Here is an 18,769-nt window from a genome sequence, read left to right on the forward strand (position 1 = left end):
GCCCTCCTACTCGCCGGGGCTTCAGCTTACACGCCTTTGCCTTCCGGCGGCCGGGTATAGGCTAACAACCTGTTATATGAATATTATAGGAATGCATTCAGGATTTGGTGGGCATACCACAAGTAAAGGGACCACTAGGAGGACCTAGACATAGGTGGGAGGATAATATTAAAAGTGATCTTAGGGAAATAGGATGGGGTGGTATGGACTGGATTCATCTGGCTCAGGAGAGGAAATAGTGGCAAGCTCTTGTGAACATGGTAATAAGCCTTCAGGTACCATAAAATGTTGGGAATTTCACAAGTGGCTGAGCAACTGTTGGTTTCTCTGGAAGGACCTGGCTCCATGGAGTAAGTCAGAAAGTAACTTTCTTTGATGGCACACACCTCAGAAAGTTCCAAGTGTCCTGCATTCTGAAACAATAACTCTGGCAGGTCGAGGTTAACATTTCTTCAGGATACATGTTTGCACAAGAACACTGCTTGGCAGATTTATTGATTGTATAATCATTTACATGATGCTTAAACAACAAGTTTTCCCATACACATGTAATAAAACTCCTGAACCTGATACTTAAAATAAAAAAATAATATGTACACACCATTAATACACAAACCAGTAAGATAATATAATCAGTCTATAAATTAATTTAATGTAGTATATAATCACAGCAGTCAGTGAAATGGATGCAATGGCAAAACAACAAACTTGTTTTTGGTGTCTTTTTAATTTTACTACATTCACATTACACAAGAGTTGCAGCATCCAAAGTTTTATCTTACAGAAATATTTCAGTTTCTATTTAGACAGATGTAAGATTTTTATTCCAGAGAAAAGTAAGGAACGTCTGCATTTGTTTGTCTGTATAGGCATACATACATTATTTAAGTACTTGAGAATTCTGCAATTACCATTCTGTACGGAAACTGAGGCTATGATGTCTGTGTGTGGAATTTGTCCCATATTAAAAGGCTTTATATCAACTAATCAGCTTTATGAAACTAAGTACATTTTTGTAGTTTCTGATTTCCTCATTAAGCTTTATGTTAAACAATGTTAACTGCCCAAGGTATGTTTGATATACACAACATTTTCCATATGGGATCTACGCTGTCTTCAATTGACTGGTTGTCATTATATTGACATATTTTTGTAAAGTTGTCTCTGTTGTTTATTTAAGCACCACACCATGCAGACATGCTTTACTCCCACGGAAAAAGCACTGGTACTCATTAGGTAGACGGCTGGGTGGGCCGCAGAGCCAGTCTGAACATTATTATTGAGTTTATTTTCATATTAGTGGAGACAGTTGGGGTTGACCTTTTGAACACTAGGCTAGTACGCTAATGACTAGCCCACCAGGTGGCCTCATACCAATAATATTAAAAGGGTGTCAACAAGTCATTCAGTGTAGGTTCTGAAATTTTATATGTTGATAGATCTCTACTATATGCAATAGGAAAGAAGTAAATATTTATTAACATACTTTCTTTGTATTGAAATCAACATGCAATGACTATTAAAACTGTTTCAAACACACGTTTTGTAAGAAAAGAAATGAGATAAAACAGTATTGTACAATGTTCTACATCCACAATATTAATCTATTTACAAGTAGCCAATATGTGCACAATTTTGTATAGTATCACTTTATCACAAAGATTTAATTTACAAGATAATCTTGGCCAACATGGGAAGCTCAAATTTCATGAAGACAAGTCTTAGTTGCACACACAGTTGTGTACTACAGCAAAAAGGGAAGCAAAGATACTGACTTTACACAATAAGATTGTGGTCTATGACACCATATGATCTTGTAAGTGATTATTAATATTCCAGAGGAACATCTTTAGAAAATCCTGATGATGGAAGCAGCATATTCCTCAGAAATGCTGGTAACCAAGTTTACATGGTATCACAATCGCAAACTAAACTTGCAACTGTAAATACATCTAATTTCAAACTACTTTATGTTATTTTATGCCTTCATTCATCTTCTTTTCTTAAACCAGGGGTTTGCAATGTATGGCCCACAGGCTGCGGACTATGATGCCACATACTCATGAACATGTGTAGATATGCATGCAAATCTCAATAAGGTGATACTGGAAGATTATTAAAGCAAACCAGGGTCAAGTATTTGACTAATGAAAGATTTTGTTAAAGGAAATTAATGGGAAACAAGTAAACCATTTTGCAACAGAATGCCTAATTTGATAGCACTCTTTCTTCATAAACCGCATAGGAACTTCAATAAAATGCCCGTATTTATAACCTTGCAGCCAGTGAGTTGATAAAGGGAAGCGATTATTTCCCATGGTCTGGAAAGGGTTGAGAACTCTTGTCCTAATCATTCCTTAGACAAAATAAAATCGTTTCATACAATATTCCAGTTCGTTTATAAATAAGTAGTCTGTCTAGTAAAACTACAGCAAAATACCACCTAAACCAAAATGTATACATAAAAATGGATGTGTTCATGGTTATGGCAGTGTTAAATGCAATGTGAAGAAGAAAAGGAGTTGGTACATGTACTACATTTTCACAATTAATATATATCTGATGGGCACTAACAGAAATAATGGAATCAAAAAATGTTTTCCTTATTTATACAAGTAACATGTATAAATGCTGGGGGGGGGGAAGAGACTAAGTTATTGTCACAGTTTTAAATTCCATTCTCTGTGAGTTCTGATCATCTTGGTTATGACATCACATAGTCTTGTTGGTGGTTATATAAGTCGCAAGATATCTTCGTTGACATCACAAATATGCATGCTGAAGTACAAGGAGAGAGGAAAAGACTATGAAGTGACAGCAAATACTGTCTTGCTCCCCTTACCATTTCCATCTTACCTTCACCTTACTGTGACATAGCTCAAGTTCAGAGATATTTTGCATCAAGTATAAAACATGACTAGTGAAATATATAAACTGAATGAGAGCGGCAGGGAAAAAAATTTAAAAAACTCAAACGTGTAACATGTTATTATAGGTGTATGACCGAGAGATTTACAAGTAAATTAGCCACTCATCAGGTCCTGTATCATACAACTGAGACATTAAAACACAAATTGGGAATGCATATTTAATATGTACGTTACGACAAATACATAAATGGACTTCTTTCACAGCCAAATTCTGACTGACACAACTGATTATGTCATGAGAATCTTTGAGGGAATAATATGCTGAGTAAAAATAGTTTTATTTCAATCTTATAGATGAAGGCAATATCTTCTGCCAAAACAATGGTAACCACTTGCAAGACTACATAGCATCACAACCATATGACAACAATTATCATTACTTCAGTTATATTTTGCCAGTGTTCAGGTAAAGTGTTATACACATAACCAGGCCACACTGCCACATAATTGCAGTAGCATCACACTCTAAAAGGACTGACAAGGCTATAAAGTTACACGGAGCCTAAAACAGAGACTTCACACAGTATAGTAGCTACCTGACCATTGCAAGGGCGTTCATTTTACACACTTTGTCTAAGCAATGCACAAGAACAAATACTATTATCAAAAAAAGTTTCATAAAAATCAATACAGAATTTATTGGGTTCAAATATGTATGGATGTAAGAAAAAAAGAAGAGAGAACTGTATGACCAAACACAAATCCACAATGAGAAAACATTAGTTTTCAAAGTTGGTGCTTGCAGTGAAGACAGTAGCCATTTTTAAGTTCAGTCATGCCAAATGTTGGTATTATAACCACTTATTTTATTCAGTTTCATAAATTGTACCAAATGAAAGTGATTATAGTTATATTAAATTGGGGTTAGGCTGGGTACGAAAGCATAGTTATCTGAAACTAATGCAACTACTAACTATTCAAAATTATAAACACAATAATACCTCAATTAGCACTACCCCACAAAGCACTGTTTCATTATTCCACTCTTACATCTTTGAGTGCTATTTTTACTAGAAAATAAAAAAATAAAGAAAATATACACTAGTCAAAATTCAAGAGTCCCAACAATCACAACCTGCCGCAAGTGGCCACATTTGTTTACATTCACTTAGCCAATCTGCCCTTCACACCGGCGTATCTGTAGAAGTGGTTTATCTTCTACCAAACACAACTTCCTTAATTCTAAAGGGTTTTGACGATGATTTCCTTACTCCAACCAATGGATCAGGGAGTCATTTTGAATTTCAAGGCCTACTACCTTCATCGCACCTTCTGACAACTTGATGAAGAAGCAAATGGCAAAGATAATCAATCTATCAGACAATTTTGGAAAAACAATCACATCATAAAGGGCACAGATAACATCAGAATCTGGGATGAAGCAACCAAAAACTGCATAAATGGGGCCTGGAAGAAGATATGACCAGAAGCATGCAACAATTTCCTGGGGTTTGAAGCGGCACCAGCAATTTGTCAGTGACATCGTCAAGCTGGCCAATGAAGCAGGACTGGAGAATGTCATTGTAGATGATATGGAGGAGTTATTGCAGTCTCATGATGAAAGTCTTACCATTAACAATCTGCAGGAATTGGCAGAGCATCACACCCAGAGTGGGGCTGAAGACTCAAATGCAGAAGAGCCAAGAAAACACCAGAGAGAGATCTCACCAAAGAATTCCTCAGTCACATCATCACCAAGATCAAGGAAATCATGGACCAGTTTACCGAGAATAATCATGACTGGGAGCGCAGCAGCCAGGCAAAGAGAGGTGTTCTCAACATGATTTCCTGCTACCGAGAATTGCTTCATGAGAGACAACTCAAGAAAAAGTAGTCACCCTTAGATGTCTACATCAAGAAGCAGCCAAAATATGTGGAGGACCCACAATCTGGCCCCTCTTCCCAGATGTAGACTGTTATTCATGATACTGTTCAATATTTCCACCCAGCCTCCTATCCAATGGGTACCAGGGTCCTTTCCCAGGGCGTCATGCTGACCACTCACCCCATCTAGTGCCAAGGTCAAGAAAGAGTAGGAGCTATGCATCCTCTCCCCCAAACACCTACATGTCTTATAGCAGGAGAGCTTTACTTTATCCTTCATATACCATATAATATATATATAAAGTTAAAAATAACATAATCAGGATTGCATCTCCATATATGTAATGTTATAATGACCCCATACAGTGTTGTTTCAGTTAGCACACTATTTGCTAGGAATGTATCTTGAGCACTAATCGGGGTATTCTAATTTCGAATTTGATAGTTTATCTTGTCTACCCAGCCTATATGTGCATACAAAACCATTTCATTACTACATATGCTAGATATGTATAATTTTCCTACAAGAAAAGAACTGTTTATTAAGAAAATAAACTTTTCACTACAAATTTGTCTGCAAAGTAAAACAGAGGTGTAACATTTAAAATATGTTACCAGAAGAATCGAATAATATTACAGAAAGAGTACTTCATATACTCTGCTATTAACATGAGGGACAGTTCCATTTCAGTGGCTCACAAGACCTTGCTGTGGACAGTGGCATGAACAGAAATGTGCAGAAACAACAGAAAGACCTGTGGCAATTTATGCCCACAATGTTAAATTAGTAACTTTGTATTTTGCAACAAACTTCAAAGTACATCAATTACTGAAAGTTTAACGTCACAGCAATTTTAAACAGTCCATGATTCAGACAAAATTCATTTCATAGGTTCAGTCAGGGTTCGAGTTTGGCAAAATTCTTAGAAGTTAAAAACGAATTGTTTTAAAAAATCTATCAAACTTGTCAATTCAAAGCAAGTTAAGTGAAACAAACTTCAAAGTTTAAAAACAGCTATAAAATTATAATTTATTTGAAACTGGCTCAGTAAAACAAAATTTCTCATTTGTATGCATTTGAAGAGACCAAAAATTATGTTAAAATGAAGAGAGAATCATTCTTCTGGCGCAAGAAATATATTTCACATTATTTTCCCTCTGTGCACCTGCATTTTCCATCAAACAAGCCTTCACATTTTCTGGAAGAAACATGGCAGTCAGAGGGTTAAAGTCCAACTTACTGTTTAAAGTATCACTAGGCACTGCCAAATCAGTTGCATTTTTGCAAGAACTGGTAGTGTTAAACTTGTAATCTCAATACCTCCACAGAAAACAGATTACATAAAATTTAGGAATTACAACCAATGTTTGATGTAGTATTATGTAAACTGACAAAGTACATACAGCTTAAAGATTGAGACTATTTAGAAAGCAGGAAGAATAAACTGATTTCACACATGTGGCTTACTCACTGCCCTGATGGAGACAGCAAGGACCTATAAAATGTCAATAAACATCTACCAGACTACACAGTGTTACAACCGTGGAGACAGCCATCTTTATACTCACCACTGTGAGAACCTCAAATCCTACTTGGTTAAACTTAGCAAAGATAAATGTGTTTAATGTTCACATACCAATTGCAAAAGAGGCCAGGAAACACACACAAACATACCTGTAAGTACTGAAGTAAAACATTCTCTATATGTATGCCATGTATCATAAAAATCAAATAAGGACATCTATTGTTTAGGAATGAACAAGATCACTTTGAAATTACATAATATTTTAATTCACAGCAGCTGTAACATACGCATGAAACAGGAGTGTAAGTTAGTAACAACATAGCACCATGCTTCCTGGTAGATATCACAAAGGTCAGACACCTTTCCAAACACAAGAATCAGAAAGGTGTCAAATCATCACCATCACCTTCTTATCCTGTTAACCTGGCAAAGGGACAGCAACAGTTCCCCACGCTAGCCGTTGCCTCTTTCTCTTGGCGAGACCTGTGCCACATCCTTGGTCGACTTCAGATCTGGTAATAAACAGGCGGACATACCTCAAAACCCTGCGGACAACATGGGTGCAACAGAAGTGTCTGCGTGTTTCCAAGCTCTCGGAACCAGATGTGGACATGATGATAGGGAATCATCTGGCCTCTGCATCAGAACTCACTGCCGTCTCTTCAGGCTTAACAATCTGGTATGTGATGAGGTACTCAGGATACGCCTGTTCACCACGATATACCACATATTCTGGAAAGTTAAGACCACCCGCACTAGGACGTCCCATCACAGAATGGTGTCCAGGTGGTGCATGAGCTACTTTCATAGCACTGAACTGCAGGAATGACTTTCCCAGTGTCACTCGACACAACAGTAAGTGCCTGACAAAAGAAGAAAGACATTTTTTGAATAAACTAATACAGTTTCAATAACACCACTGCATACTTTCTACACACTTACAATATGTTATAAATACAGATAAGTTTGCAAGAATTTGATATATGACTTCACATAAATGTAAACCCTGAGTTAACAGAGGACCAAACATTGTTCACCTTTTAAGATGTGACGATCAGAAGTTAACCAACTAATTTATTACACCAATGTCAACATTACGTGACTTGTTCAGGACAGAAGTGTTTCATCTGTAGCAGATCATCAAGTGTCCTACACAACAGAGTTGTATTAGCCCGGTATCTTTACGAACTATTACCATTGACTTCATATTTTTAGCGTAATGTCAATATTAATAGTACATACAAAGATACCAGACTAATACAACACTGTTGTGATATACCTGCATTAAATTAGGAGGACACTGATACCACACAGGCACATAGTCAAGTAAATCAACATATGACAAAAATTTCTGGGTACAAATTGTGAATGAAATCCTTCTAACAAGCTCAGTTTCTTTTAAGGTTTTTTTTAGTGTTCTGTCTGATGACAGGTCCATATATTATGAACAGGATCCTTCCATCCTCTTCAGGTTGTCAGGGACCTGCTCATACATATATACATTCTTGGCAGGATGATCAGAAGTGGTTTGCCATTGCCTTCTTCTGTGTGTGAGTGGAGTAATTGTTGGGATGCCACAGAGAAACTGGGGAAGCCCCCGGAGGAAAACTCTGTGATGCCTAGACCACGGCCTTGCCCAACACAAGTTATAAATCTGAGCACCACCGGGAATTGAACCTGGAACCCCAGGATTACAAGGCTAGTGTTCTGACCGCTAGACCACCGTGGCGCTACTTTTAAGGTTACAATGTTATTTAAATAAAATCAATTAAATCTATCATTACCTGTGGCAAATATAACAAGATCTATCTTTGTGCATGGGACAACCAGTTCCACCCCCAATTCCATATACATACTGGTTGCTTTTTGAGGAATGTTCTGCAAAGTATATTCCTGGAACAAAAGCACAGATCTTAGGCCTTACAAACAGAATGTATCTAAATTCGAAAGATAAAATTTCAGTGTAAAATGAACTAATGGGAAATATTCTGATTTAAGGCTATACAACTTACCTGCCCCAAACATACCTCCAATGTAAGCATGTCTCTCATCAAAACCTTTTTGTACAATGGCATTAATAAAAGGAGAACCATGGAACAACATTCTTTCATTGGCCTGATTGTTGTTTTCCTCAGAAACTTCATGTCTTCGGTGGGAATATCGTTCCCATAATTTACGATTCTGAACCTTCTGGATCTGGAACAGAATAAGCTACATGATGAATCCTAGAATGAATCTATAATTTAGAAGTTACCAACATAAAAGTGACAAACGTGTGGAGGATACATTTCTTAAAAAGCACAAGCAATACATTTCTGGGCTTGAAACAAATAAACACAAAATAAAATCAATCAGCAAAGAGGAAGTTTAACTCTCCTATAATCCAGTACGGTCAATGCAGCCTGGACTAATATATACAGGTATCCCAAAAAAGATGTACACATACAAATTTAATATTCCATATTATAATGTGTATATATCTTTTCGGTACTTTCGTATTTAAAAACATATATGCAAAAAAATAAAAATAAAGAGAGAGTATATTGTAGGGCATTGTTTCCTTATTCATTTTCTCGTGATTAGATAAGAAAGGATATTTTAGTTTCATTAAAAAAGGAGGGGGATTAAATGTTAGATTCTTATCACAGCTATCCCCAAAATCATACAAAAATTACCTAGTTCTATATTTTAGACCCACTACATTACAGTCAGTTTAATTTACACTTCATTATGATGCAACATCAATCATATGTGCTTCTTCATTTCCAAAATGTACCTGTTCAATTGAAAAGAATGACACTCTGTCTAGGCCTAGATCTTCCAAATGCTTTCTTCCGTTCAGATTTCTCAACTAAAATTCTGTGCTCACATGTATGCTACAGGCCCCAATCCATATCATTCATTTGGACTTGACCATCCTAATAATATGTGGTACAAATTAAGTTCCAAACATCCGATACTTTCTAGAATCCTGTTATTTCCATTTTCTTACATCCACTTATTTGTTTTAGCACTTTCTTCTTCAACATCCTCAACCCAGGTACTTCATTCAGGAAGCCAGACCAAGTTTGGCTTATCAATTAGAATATTGGGAATTTTACTTTTATTGTTCTGTGGAGTACTTTAAATTGAACTCACCCTGACAATGTTATAGCGGCAGAAGATACCACCAGAGTGCCCATTATCACGATGTTCCCTTATCGTGGACTGCATCTCTTCTTCTACAGCCATGCACTCCTTGTCTTCACCCAGTAGGTCAACCAACAGCGTACCAGGGTTTGAAGGAGGCATCCATAATGTGCCTAAAACACAAGTTCCTAATTCAGATGATCATTTCAATGGATTCTGAATCACCATGATTCCAGTGAATATTATTTGTAAACAACAGTGGCTTTAAGCACCAATTGTGATCACTGGTACTATTAGGTCACCTGCTAACTCTATGGCTCTGAAATCTTGTGAAAGGAGGGGAAGATAAGAAAAGGTTCTGGAAATGGAAACAGTTGCAGAAAAGGGAGGGTACTATCCACCGTGAAAATTCTCTGCTTGTCATGTGGGATGATAAATTTACATATTTTTAATTTTTTAGTGTTTCTTTATGTGCCTACAAATTTTCATAATATATTATTTAATAAATTATGCTCTACGCTAACCAAGGTCACAGTTGTCTTGAGAATGCATACTCTGTTAGATTCAGATAAAGAAAACATTACACGTTTGCTGGGACATGAGCAATGGCCTTGAGATGTGCAGGGTATTTGCAGTTCGAACAGTGGGTCGGGTGTAAGCAGAGCCAAGTTATGAGGGAGCCGTGACTGAGTTCACTTCGTGTGTTCAATTCCAATTCAATAACATTGGCCCATTTACAGTTAGGCCTATCATTTTCACTGTTGTTTCTACTCAGCATGAGCAGAATGCAAGACAAGGGCAAAGGTGTGAAGAAAATAGGGAGACATAAAGTAATACACAGCCAAAGTAAAGAAATGGTGATAAGTGTTTACAGTTTTGCGAATAAAGAAGCTGACATTGGCAATGTTATTAACGTTAATCACATACAAAAAGCTACTGGTGTTTCCATAAGTACACTGAAACACATTTTAAAAGAATATGAACTTAATAAACGAGTGGGGAAAGAATTCAGCATTTCTGCACATATGTTTTTGTGTTTAGTAGTACAGAAAAAGCTGTTCCCCTACTTGCCCCACTACCACTAGCAGACAGCATCCCTACCTCCCTCACGCACATCTCACAGCTCATGGTCTGAGCAAACAAGTAGTACCTTTTCAATTCAGAAAGTTGTAAACATTTTAGTATCAACCCCAAATAATTATTCTAAACTTAATTTATACTCAACTGAAAAGAACAAACTGGACAATTTACATAAATTGTATTTACAGTGAAACCTCTATCCATCGTTCCCGAAACTATCGTTTTCCCGGATGCATCGTCCGTTTTGTTCGGTCCCGAATACATCCCATATAAAATAATGTTACATTTTCCCGCTTCTATCGTTCCTCGAACTATCGTTTTATCGCATCGATCGTTCAAAATTCTTAGTCCCGGCCCACAATTTTCCCGCAATGATCGTTTCTGAGAATTTAAAATGCTGGGTTTAGAGATAAATTAATACCGAAAGACGCATAATGTTTTTGGAATACACAGTAGCGGTAACCTGTTATGTCGCCCAACCAGCACATTCTTTTGGAATGAGGGTCAGTGGTGCAGGGGTGATAGTTGGAGTGAACGGAGGTGCTCATTGTCAGAAATTTTACGATTTTAATTAGGGTGCACTCATATTTCGTTCCAGCGATGCCAGATGGCATGTGCAGTGTGAATTTCTTCACAAATGCTTTTATTACAAGTACAAAGGAAAGGCTGGCGGCACTTTTCATTCTTCTGGTTCATCTCGTTTCCAGCGGTTCAGGGTCTTCTACAGCTACGTTTCGTTGAGTTCGGCAGTAATAGTATGAGGCTCGTCCTTAAAGTAAGTTTCCCTGGGGCCGTTTACAGAAACAAAACACAATTTCATGGAAATATTTATTGCAACAGATACAGCAAGTGTCCAGCTATTTTTCAACATATTCGCCACCGGAATTGAAACATTTGTCATACCATGGGACAAACTTTTGAATACCTGTGTCGTAGAAGTCTGCCGCCTGGGATTGGAACCACTGTGTGACAACCATCTCCGCCTCTCTGTCATTCTCAAAACGCTGACACTGACTGGACAGGAATTTCTTGAGGTGTAGGAAAAGATGGAAATCACTGGGAGCGAGGTCCGGGCTGTAGGGTGAATGATTAAACACCTCCCAGCTGAACTCCTGCAGGAGACTTGCTGTCCGTCGAGCCGTGTGCGGCCTAGCGTTATCGTGCAGGAAGACAATACCGGCACTAAGCATCCCACGCCGCTTGTTCTGAATGGTCCGTCGCAATTTCTGCAGTGTTTCGCAGTAACGCTCAGCATTCACCGTCTCACCTCTGGTCAGGAAGTCGGCGTGGAGAACGCCCCGTCTGTCCCAGAACACCGTGCACATCACTTTCCGCGCTTTGTTTTGTGTTCTGGTGTCAGTTGCTTCAGCACCCACCTGGCGCACAATTTCCTGAACAACAGGTGCTCCGTGACAATTTCGTGCAACAAGGAGCGGGAAATGACTGCTGAGTTCCGTAATTGTGAAGCGATGATTATCCATAATGCGTTCCTGCACAAGCTCCACAAGGTCGTCTGTAATGATGGATGGCCTCCCACTGCGCTTCTCATCATGCACACTTTGTCGACCTGCTGAAAATTGTCTGCACCAGCGACGCACCATCTGCTTGCTCATGACGTTAGGCCCATAGACCCGGCACAGCTGACGATGAATTTCGATCGGCGCTATGCTCTGTGCATTCAAAAACTTTATCACTGACCGCACTTCACAGTCGGCGGGAGCTGGAATAAGAACCTCCATCTTCAACAGCTGCAACGATGCTACTGTGAGAACGCGGGAAGTACCGTTAGTGCATGCGCCATGCTACGTCATTGCTCTATCACATACGCACAGTCGCTTCGCTCAATATAAGGTTTGCTAGCTGTGGGACGAGTGGGAAACTTACTTTTGGGACGCGCCTCGTATTTCCATTCTTCCTGTTATTGTCCGCAAAGGGGGTTGGAGTGGTGAGGAAGAGGAAGACGACGAATGCGAGCCCGAAGCTTTGCCGAGTTTTGCCGAAGCACACCCTGCATTGGCAAAAGTGAAGTCGTTCTTTTATGCGCTTAATATTAGTGAACGTGACGAGGAAAACATTTTGAACGTGGAAAGTGCTCTGTTTGGTCTAAAACATAAAGTTTCGACAAACCAGTTGTCCATTAAAGACTTTTTTGGTAAAAAGAAGTAACTTTGAAAGAGAAACATTGTTTTTTTTAAAATTTTTAATGCTTTCCCGCATCTATCGTTTTCCCGCATTCATCGTTTTTATTTCCCACCCCCGCCGAAAACGATGCATCGAGGTTTCACTGTATCTAGTGACTGACCTGTACTGGAGCATAACTTGTCAATGCCTTTGATCAGCTTATGTCGGTAGCCATATGCACTAACTCCTACTTGCTTCAGGTCCTCATGCCCCATTTCTGCGAGAATATCCAGTGTGATCTGTTCACGTTCAAACAAATCGAGCAGATGATCCAAGCCAAGACTGAAATGCAAGTGTCAAGACAGAAGTTCACATAACTTATTGTTATGACAAACAGCGCAAAGTACATAAAACTTCCAATACACAGCCATAACTACAGTTGTAAAGCTTAAGCAGAAGACAGCAGAGTAACTACTGAAACACTAAAACAAGCCAATAATGTATGTGAATTTGGCAACCAAACTTGACCAACACACACATTTCTGCTTGAAATTTAAAATACCTCATCTTGCAGAATAAACAGACATAAGTAAAGTACAACTATTTTCTCTATAGCTGCAAGAAAGACAAATGCAGGTTACCCAGTGAAGTTGATTGATCAGAGCTGAAAGCCTAAGTACTTCAACATCTGAAAAGTATCTCTCACCAAAAGCTATCAACACCAAATTCCACAAAAATCTACTCAATCAGAGTGGAATTATTTCAAGCCAATGCATACAGCAAGCAATGTGCACTGCTGTCTTGCACATACCTAAAAATGTTGTTGGCAGGATTCTTTACCTCAATCACCGGACTCTACTTACCTCGCCAAGAATCCTGCAACTGTTGCCACACTGCCCATGTCTTGAACACCACCTTCTGGTTTTACAGGTTCTGCTGCACATCCCTCTGCGGCAGGCATGGGTGAAAGACAACCACGAGATACTGGAATGCATAGTGTCATTGATGCTCCAGAAGGCATTATAACTGTCTCTGTTGCCACAGGTGGGGAAAGGGCTGCAGCCAATGCAGGTGTAGGGGAAACCACAGCGATAGACGGAGGCCGTGATGGAGGAGCAGATGCCGGTGCTGTGGGAACATTTTGCTGAGAAGCCATTGCATCTTGAAGCAAGCAACGTACATCCTCTGCCGATGCCAGGTCCACAGGTGACTGACCCTCTTGATTTTTTAAAAATGGATCTGCACCATGGGCAAGCTTAAAATGAAAATTACTTTTGACATTAAGCACATTTTCTTCTGTTAATATGACACAAATATATGGTGAAACTGAGTTGATACAATTTCTGTATGATTAGAAATAAAATTGACAGTGGAACCACGGTTCCGGAGAATCTGACGTAAATACGTCTTTGTATTTAAATTATATTTAGGCAATAAATACAATGAAAGGAAGTTTATATATTAGCTTGATAACTTGCAATAATTGCTTCTTGCGATTTCTATATTCCCTCATACGTTCAGCATTAGTTTTTGGTATTTTTTGGGGAACTTCAGGTTCATTATTTAATACTTCTATTTTTTTTACGTTTTCTGTATTGTCTCATATATTCTGGATTACAGACTCTTTTAGCTTCAATGTCATCCATCTTGTTATCTCTACATAGTATGACGCAACACACAAACGCAGCAGTAGCGTAAAGTGCTGTGTGCCTTTATTTGTATAAATAAATGTTTGTAGAACCTAAACCATTTGTGATATGTAAAATCTGAGAACAGATATGGAAAGCTCAAGAGGTAATACATATTTCATATGCAATATGTCCAGATCCATCTCTTATGGTTTTTGAGAGACGGGCGCTTAACACGCCAGATGCATTGAAAATTGTACACATTGGTTCATTAAAATTACAATAAATGTATAAAGAATTATAATTACAATAAAATACATTACAGATTCTTAAAGGTCCTTATTTACTGATCATTTTACATATAGGTTACATTACCCTTACTCTTACCATTCCTGAGAAATGAACGTTTAAAGGTGACTCGGCGCTGATCTTACACATCTTCGTAACTAACGCTGTTTTTGCTGAATGACCCTTCCGTATAGACGTATTTACGTCAAAAGAAGACAAGCCTAATTCTCTTACACGAGTTCACAAATGCATATGAAAACATTAAATGTGATGAACAATAATAATAAATAGGTATCCCTTACCTCAAACTTTGTTCAATTGTAAGAGACCACGATGTCCACCCGCAATGACCAATTTAATCAAAACTAAAGAGGAGCGAGTGGAGGGCAGTATCACAGATTTCTTAATAATTCTTTTATAAGGTAAGTAATTGTGATATTCTAAAACGTTTTTAAGAGCACAATATTATCTACTCTACGGCACATTTCTTCTACAAGCGATTCACAGCTCAGCTCTTTCCGCAATAAAGAAAGTGGATTGACGGCAGTAATGAAACACAATAATGCCGAATAAACAGATGACATAACAATTAGTTTCTTAGGTAAAGGAGTAAAGCATTGTTACACATTGTTGATCTTACACATTTCCCTAATGCTGTTTTGCCGAATGACCCTTCCGTATAGACATATTTACGTCAAAAATCAAATTAGTCTTAGATATTAAATCAAATCATCTTCACTATACATACTTTTTCAAAGAAAACAGCATTTACAGCAACATCTCAGAGCTATATTATTTGCATGTATGTGGTGTGAATGAGAGAAGAAGATATTGTTTCATATGACAGTCTCAGACCTTGATGTACTTACAGGATTCATGACAATTCAGAACTTGATTTTATCTAGTTGCAATTGGGCAAACTTGTTCATCAAAGAACTACAGTAAGTGAAGAAATGTTTCTCCATGTGTTACTTTGTACACATGCAGATGTTCAAAAGGAGCAGTTCAAGTCTGCATTGTTTTGGAAGTGTGTTGGAATGCAACCTTGTCATCAGAAGTATCAACTGAGTCAAGTCATAGACACCCCTGTTCATTAAGCTGGTAGGTTTACTTTATCACCCTTCACAGGTGACATGTCAGTACTGCTTCCTGTGCATTCATCTTTGGAGTTAAACTACATGATCTACAAGCGAAGCATTTGAGCAGTCACCAAGCCCAACCATGCTTTATGCCAGTTACTTTTAGACTGGTCTGGTTACGTATTATAGCTTCCTGTCAACATCAAACACTCTATAATAAAGCACATGCCTATTTGCAGTCCCTGCATGTAGAATAATAACTGTTGTGCAACTTGGGTAAGCAACAAAAATTGTTTCTCATCTCAGAACACAAACATGGATTTTCAATCAACATGTTACTAGATGTTGCAAACTGACTTACATGCTGTTAATTTGAAAAATGAGAGCTAAGGTACAGTACACTTCTACTTAAAGTTCTGGCACAATTCCACACAAATCCCATAATTATCTTTCCTTTGTTTCACAAACAGAAATGTGTAAAATTATACCAAATTACTGAAATTAAATGTAAAGTCAAAACTTCACTTACCGGTAAACATATTCATTTTTAATACTAACTCTTATTTTCATATCATGTTAAAAATTGGAATAAATTATTATTATTTAAACTGTCACTTCATATTGATGAATTGCAGAGTATTATTAAACAAATTACTATTAAGTGCTGAAAAAATAAGATACTGTTTATGGAATAGTCTCACAAACTGCATGTCACTGATTAAGGGTTAAATCACATTGTTTAAAGGTTAACATGGAAATGTATAACTTTCATAAAGATACAGGATCTAATACAAACCCATGTGTAACAGTTCCGCAAAATAAACTAAATCGTATTCTACATACAACTTACCAATAATGCACAAAGCTGAGTCCGTCCCTTTTGAGCAGCTTCATGCAATGGCGTAAAGCCCCATTTATCAGTAGCATTTACCACTGTGTTAAACTTGATTAACAATGCAGCTATATCCAGGTGACCATATGAAGACGCATTGTGGAGTGGAATTAGACCGCCTTTATCTTGAGCATTCACATCAGCACCGTGATCCAAGAGAAACTCTGCTACCTCAAGGTTGTTGTAACCAGCTATAAAGAAAAACAAAACCTGTATATAACATATTTTTGCAAACACCTTATGTAAGCCTTTCTAAAAGCGATTAAAAGTTGCAGTATGCAGCTTAGTTGTGAAGAGCTTGGCAATACAACTCATTCCTAGTGTAAAAAAGTTTGTTCTCTGGACAAATGTTAAATCAGGGTTTTCAATCTCAAAGAAAATGATAGGAGGTGAGAAAACTAACCAGCTAAATGGAGAGGTGTGGAGTTGCGTCCCTGAGCATCTCGGCAGTTAATATTTTCAGATGTCACAAGCCTCTGAACACGAGCAAGGTTTCCTTTCTTTGCAGCATCCAACAAAGCAGCATTGCCACGCAGCAAGTCTGCTACATCCTGATCCCCATCACGTACCAAGTCTAAAGGAGTTGCACCATCACGGTTCTTTTTACTAGAGTCTGCACCATGCTGTTAACACCACAAAAAGATCTATTTATAAGACAGAAGAAACTATACATCTTTAATTATTATAAACATTTCTGTGGTCTGAATATTCACAGTAATATTAAGTGGCTGAAAGGTAGCAAAAACATGGCTTATAAATATCACGATCTAAAGAGACAGACTCCTTTATACACTAAATCATATATAACTGCCTAGTGACAACAGCAGTGAATACATTTATGTATACAATTATATATGGTCTCCTAGGAACCACCAGGCACACAGGACAGAAGGAAACTTGCATACAGAATAATTTTATAGAATATATCGTGTGTGCAAGTATGTCTAAATTCTACTGACTGAATGTAGTTGACACATTATTCTTCATTAACAGTGAAAGAAAAGTGTTACTGACACAAGGAAATAGTAGTACTGACGAAAAAGTGGAGTCTGCAAGACACTGCCACAAATTAACAAACACAAGCCAGGAGTTTTCAAACAGACTTACACAGCTAGATGCTAGTTACATCCATTGGATGTGTATATAGCTATTCGTGAATGTAGAAATGTTATATTTACATTTGTTATGCTGAGGTTTTACTGTGCTGACAAAAATGTACATAATCAAAGAAAAAGGTTTACAAAATCTGAATGTCATCAACAATCTTGCACAAAATGAATTAAGAAGCCTATGACAAACCTTCAGTAAGAGCCTAACGATTTCATATTTTCCTTTGGCAGCAGCCTCATGAAGGGGAGTGAATTTCCACAGATCAGCCACATTGACACTTGCCCCATGTTTAACAAGGAGTTCCGTAACTTCATAGTGTCCATAGGAACAAGCATTGTGCAGGGGAACCAGACCACTGAAAAAATAAATCATTTAGCTTTAAAGTTCTAATATACACATTCAGTAAGTTTGTGATAAACAAACATGATGACCCAAAAGACTTCGGAGGCATTACTCGTCCAGACACCACTGTCTTACACCACTGGTGAGTTGTATCTTTATGCTCCTACCATAAGAATAACCAACCATGGCTCCAATTCTATGCTATCAAGATATATGTAGATCTATATGGCTTCAGAGGGCTTGAAGTTGATAACATAGCTCATGTCAATGGTAATATGCCAGAATGGCAAAGCCACATCAGTGGTTATGTAAAAATCAGAGTGTCTACTGGGACAGTACATGCATGTACTTGACTATATATTCTGGGCCCCACATACTTCTGTTTGAGTGAAGAAAGTCCACTCAATCTTAATGATGAGTTTTCAGTACAGACACAAACATTGGAAGTCTCACTGAAACCATGAGGCAGTACCAATACAGGACAAAAGCCCTAAATCTACCAGGTCCTTACATCTTATATAAGCCCCTTTGTATCTCTGTCAGGACATAAACTACCTTGACTGGAGAAAGCAATTAAAACAAAAAGCATAAAATACTCATCAGTTCAGATATGAATAAAAATATTAAATCTTGTCTCTTTAAAAGTCACTGGATCTTGTCTGGTGGTTAGAACTATGAGTAAACAATGTATAATCAGTATTTACCCTTTATCTTTAGCATGGACATCTGCACCATGAGCAAGCAAGAATTCAACAACTGCAACTCTGTTGTAGCCAGCAGCAAAGTGAAGGGGTGTCGAATGCCTGAAAACAAAAAAGGA

The 18,769-nt window shown here is 37.9% G+C and overlaps 1 protein-coding gene across 2 annotated transcripts in view; it reads right to left on the bottom strand.

The window, feature by feature from the left end:
* Positions 1–460: 460 nt before the first annotated feature.
* The window catches only part of Tnks (tankyrase), a 28,068-nt gene continuing 9,759 nt past the window's right edge, over positions 461–18,769 (bottom strand). The window contains exons 9-18 of one of the 2 annotated variants that reach the window (XM_087349580.1): positions 18,654–18,752; positions 17,797–17,962; positions 16,901–17,120; positions 16,456–16,688; positions 13,474–13,865; positions 12,792–12,952; positions 9,419–9,582; positions 8,308–8,476; positions 8,065–8,173; positions 461–7,143 (exon numbers count right to left, since the gene is read on the bottom strand). In XM_087349580.1, the coding sequence (XP_087205706.1) occupies positions 6,906–7,143; positions 8,065–8,173; positions 8,308–8,476; positions 9,419–9,582; positions 12,792–12,952; positions 13,474–13,865; positions 16,456–16,688; positions 16,901–17,120; positions 17,797–17,962; positions 18,654–18,752 (1,951 nt within the window). In that variant the 3' untranslated portion in view covers positions 461–6,905. Of the gene's footprint in view, positions 7,144–8,064; positions 8,174–8,292; positions 8,477–9,418; positions 9,583–12,791; positions 12,953–13,473; positions 13,866–16,455; positions 16,689–16,900; positions 17,121–17,796; positions 17,963–18,653; positions 18,753–18,769 lie in introns of both variants that reach the window. The other variant, XM_022058070.2, reaches the window with a different exon arrangement.

This window comes from Zootermopsis nevadensis, unplaced genomic scaffold (genome assembly GCF_977971745.1).
Source record: "Zootermopsis nevadensis isolate Lab colony 2312 unplaced genomic scaffold, Znev_1.0 Znev_ptg000016l, whole genome shotgun sequence".
In the NCBI taxonomy this organism is placed as follows: domain Eukaryota; kingdom Metazoa; phylum Arthropoda; class Insecta; order Blattodea; family Termopsidae; genus Zootermopsis; species Zootermopsis nevadensis.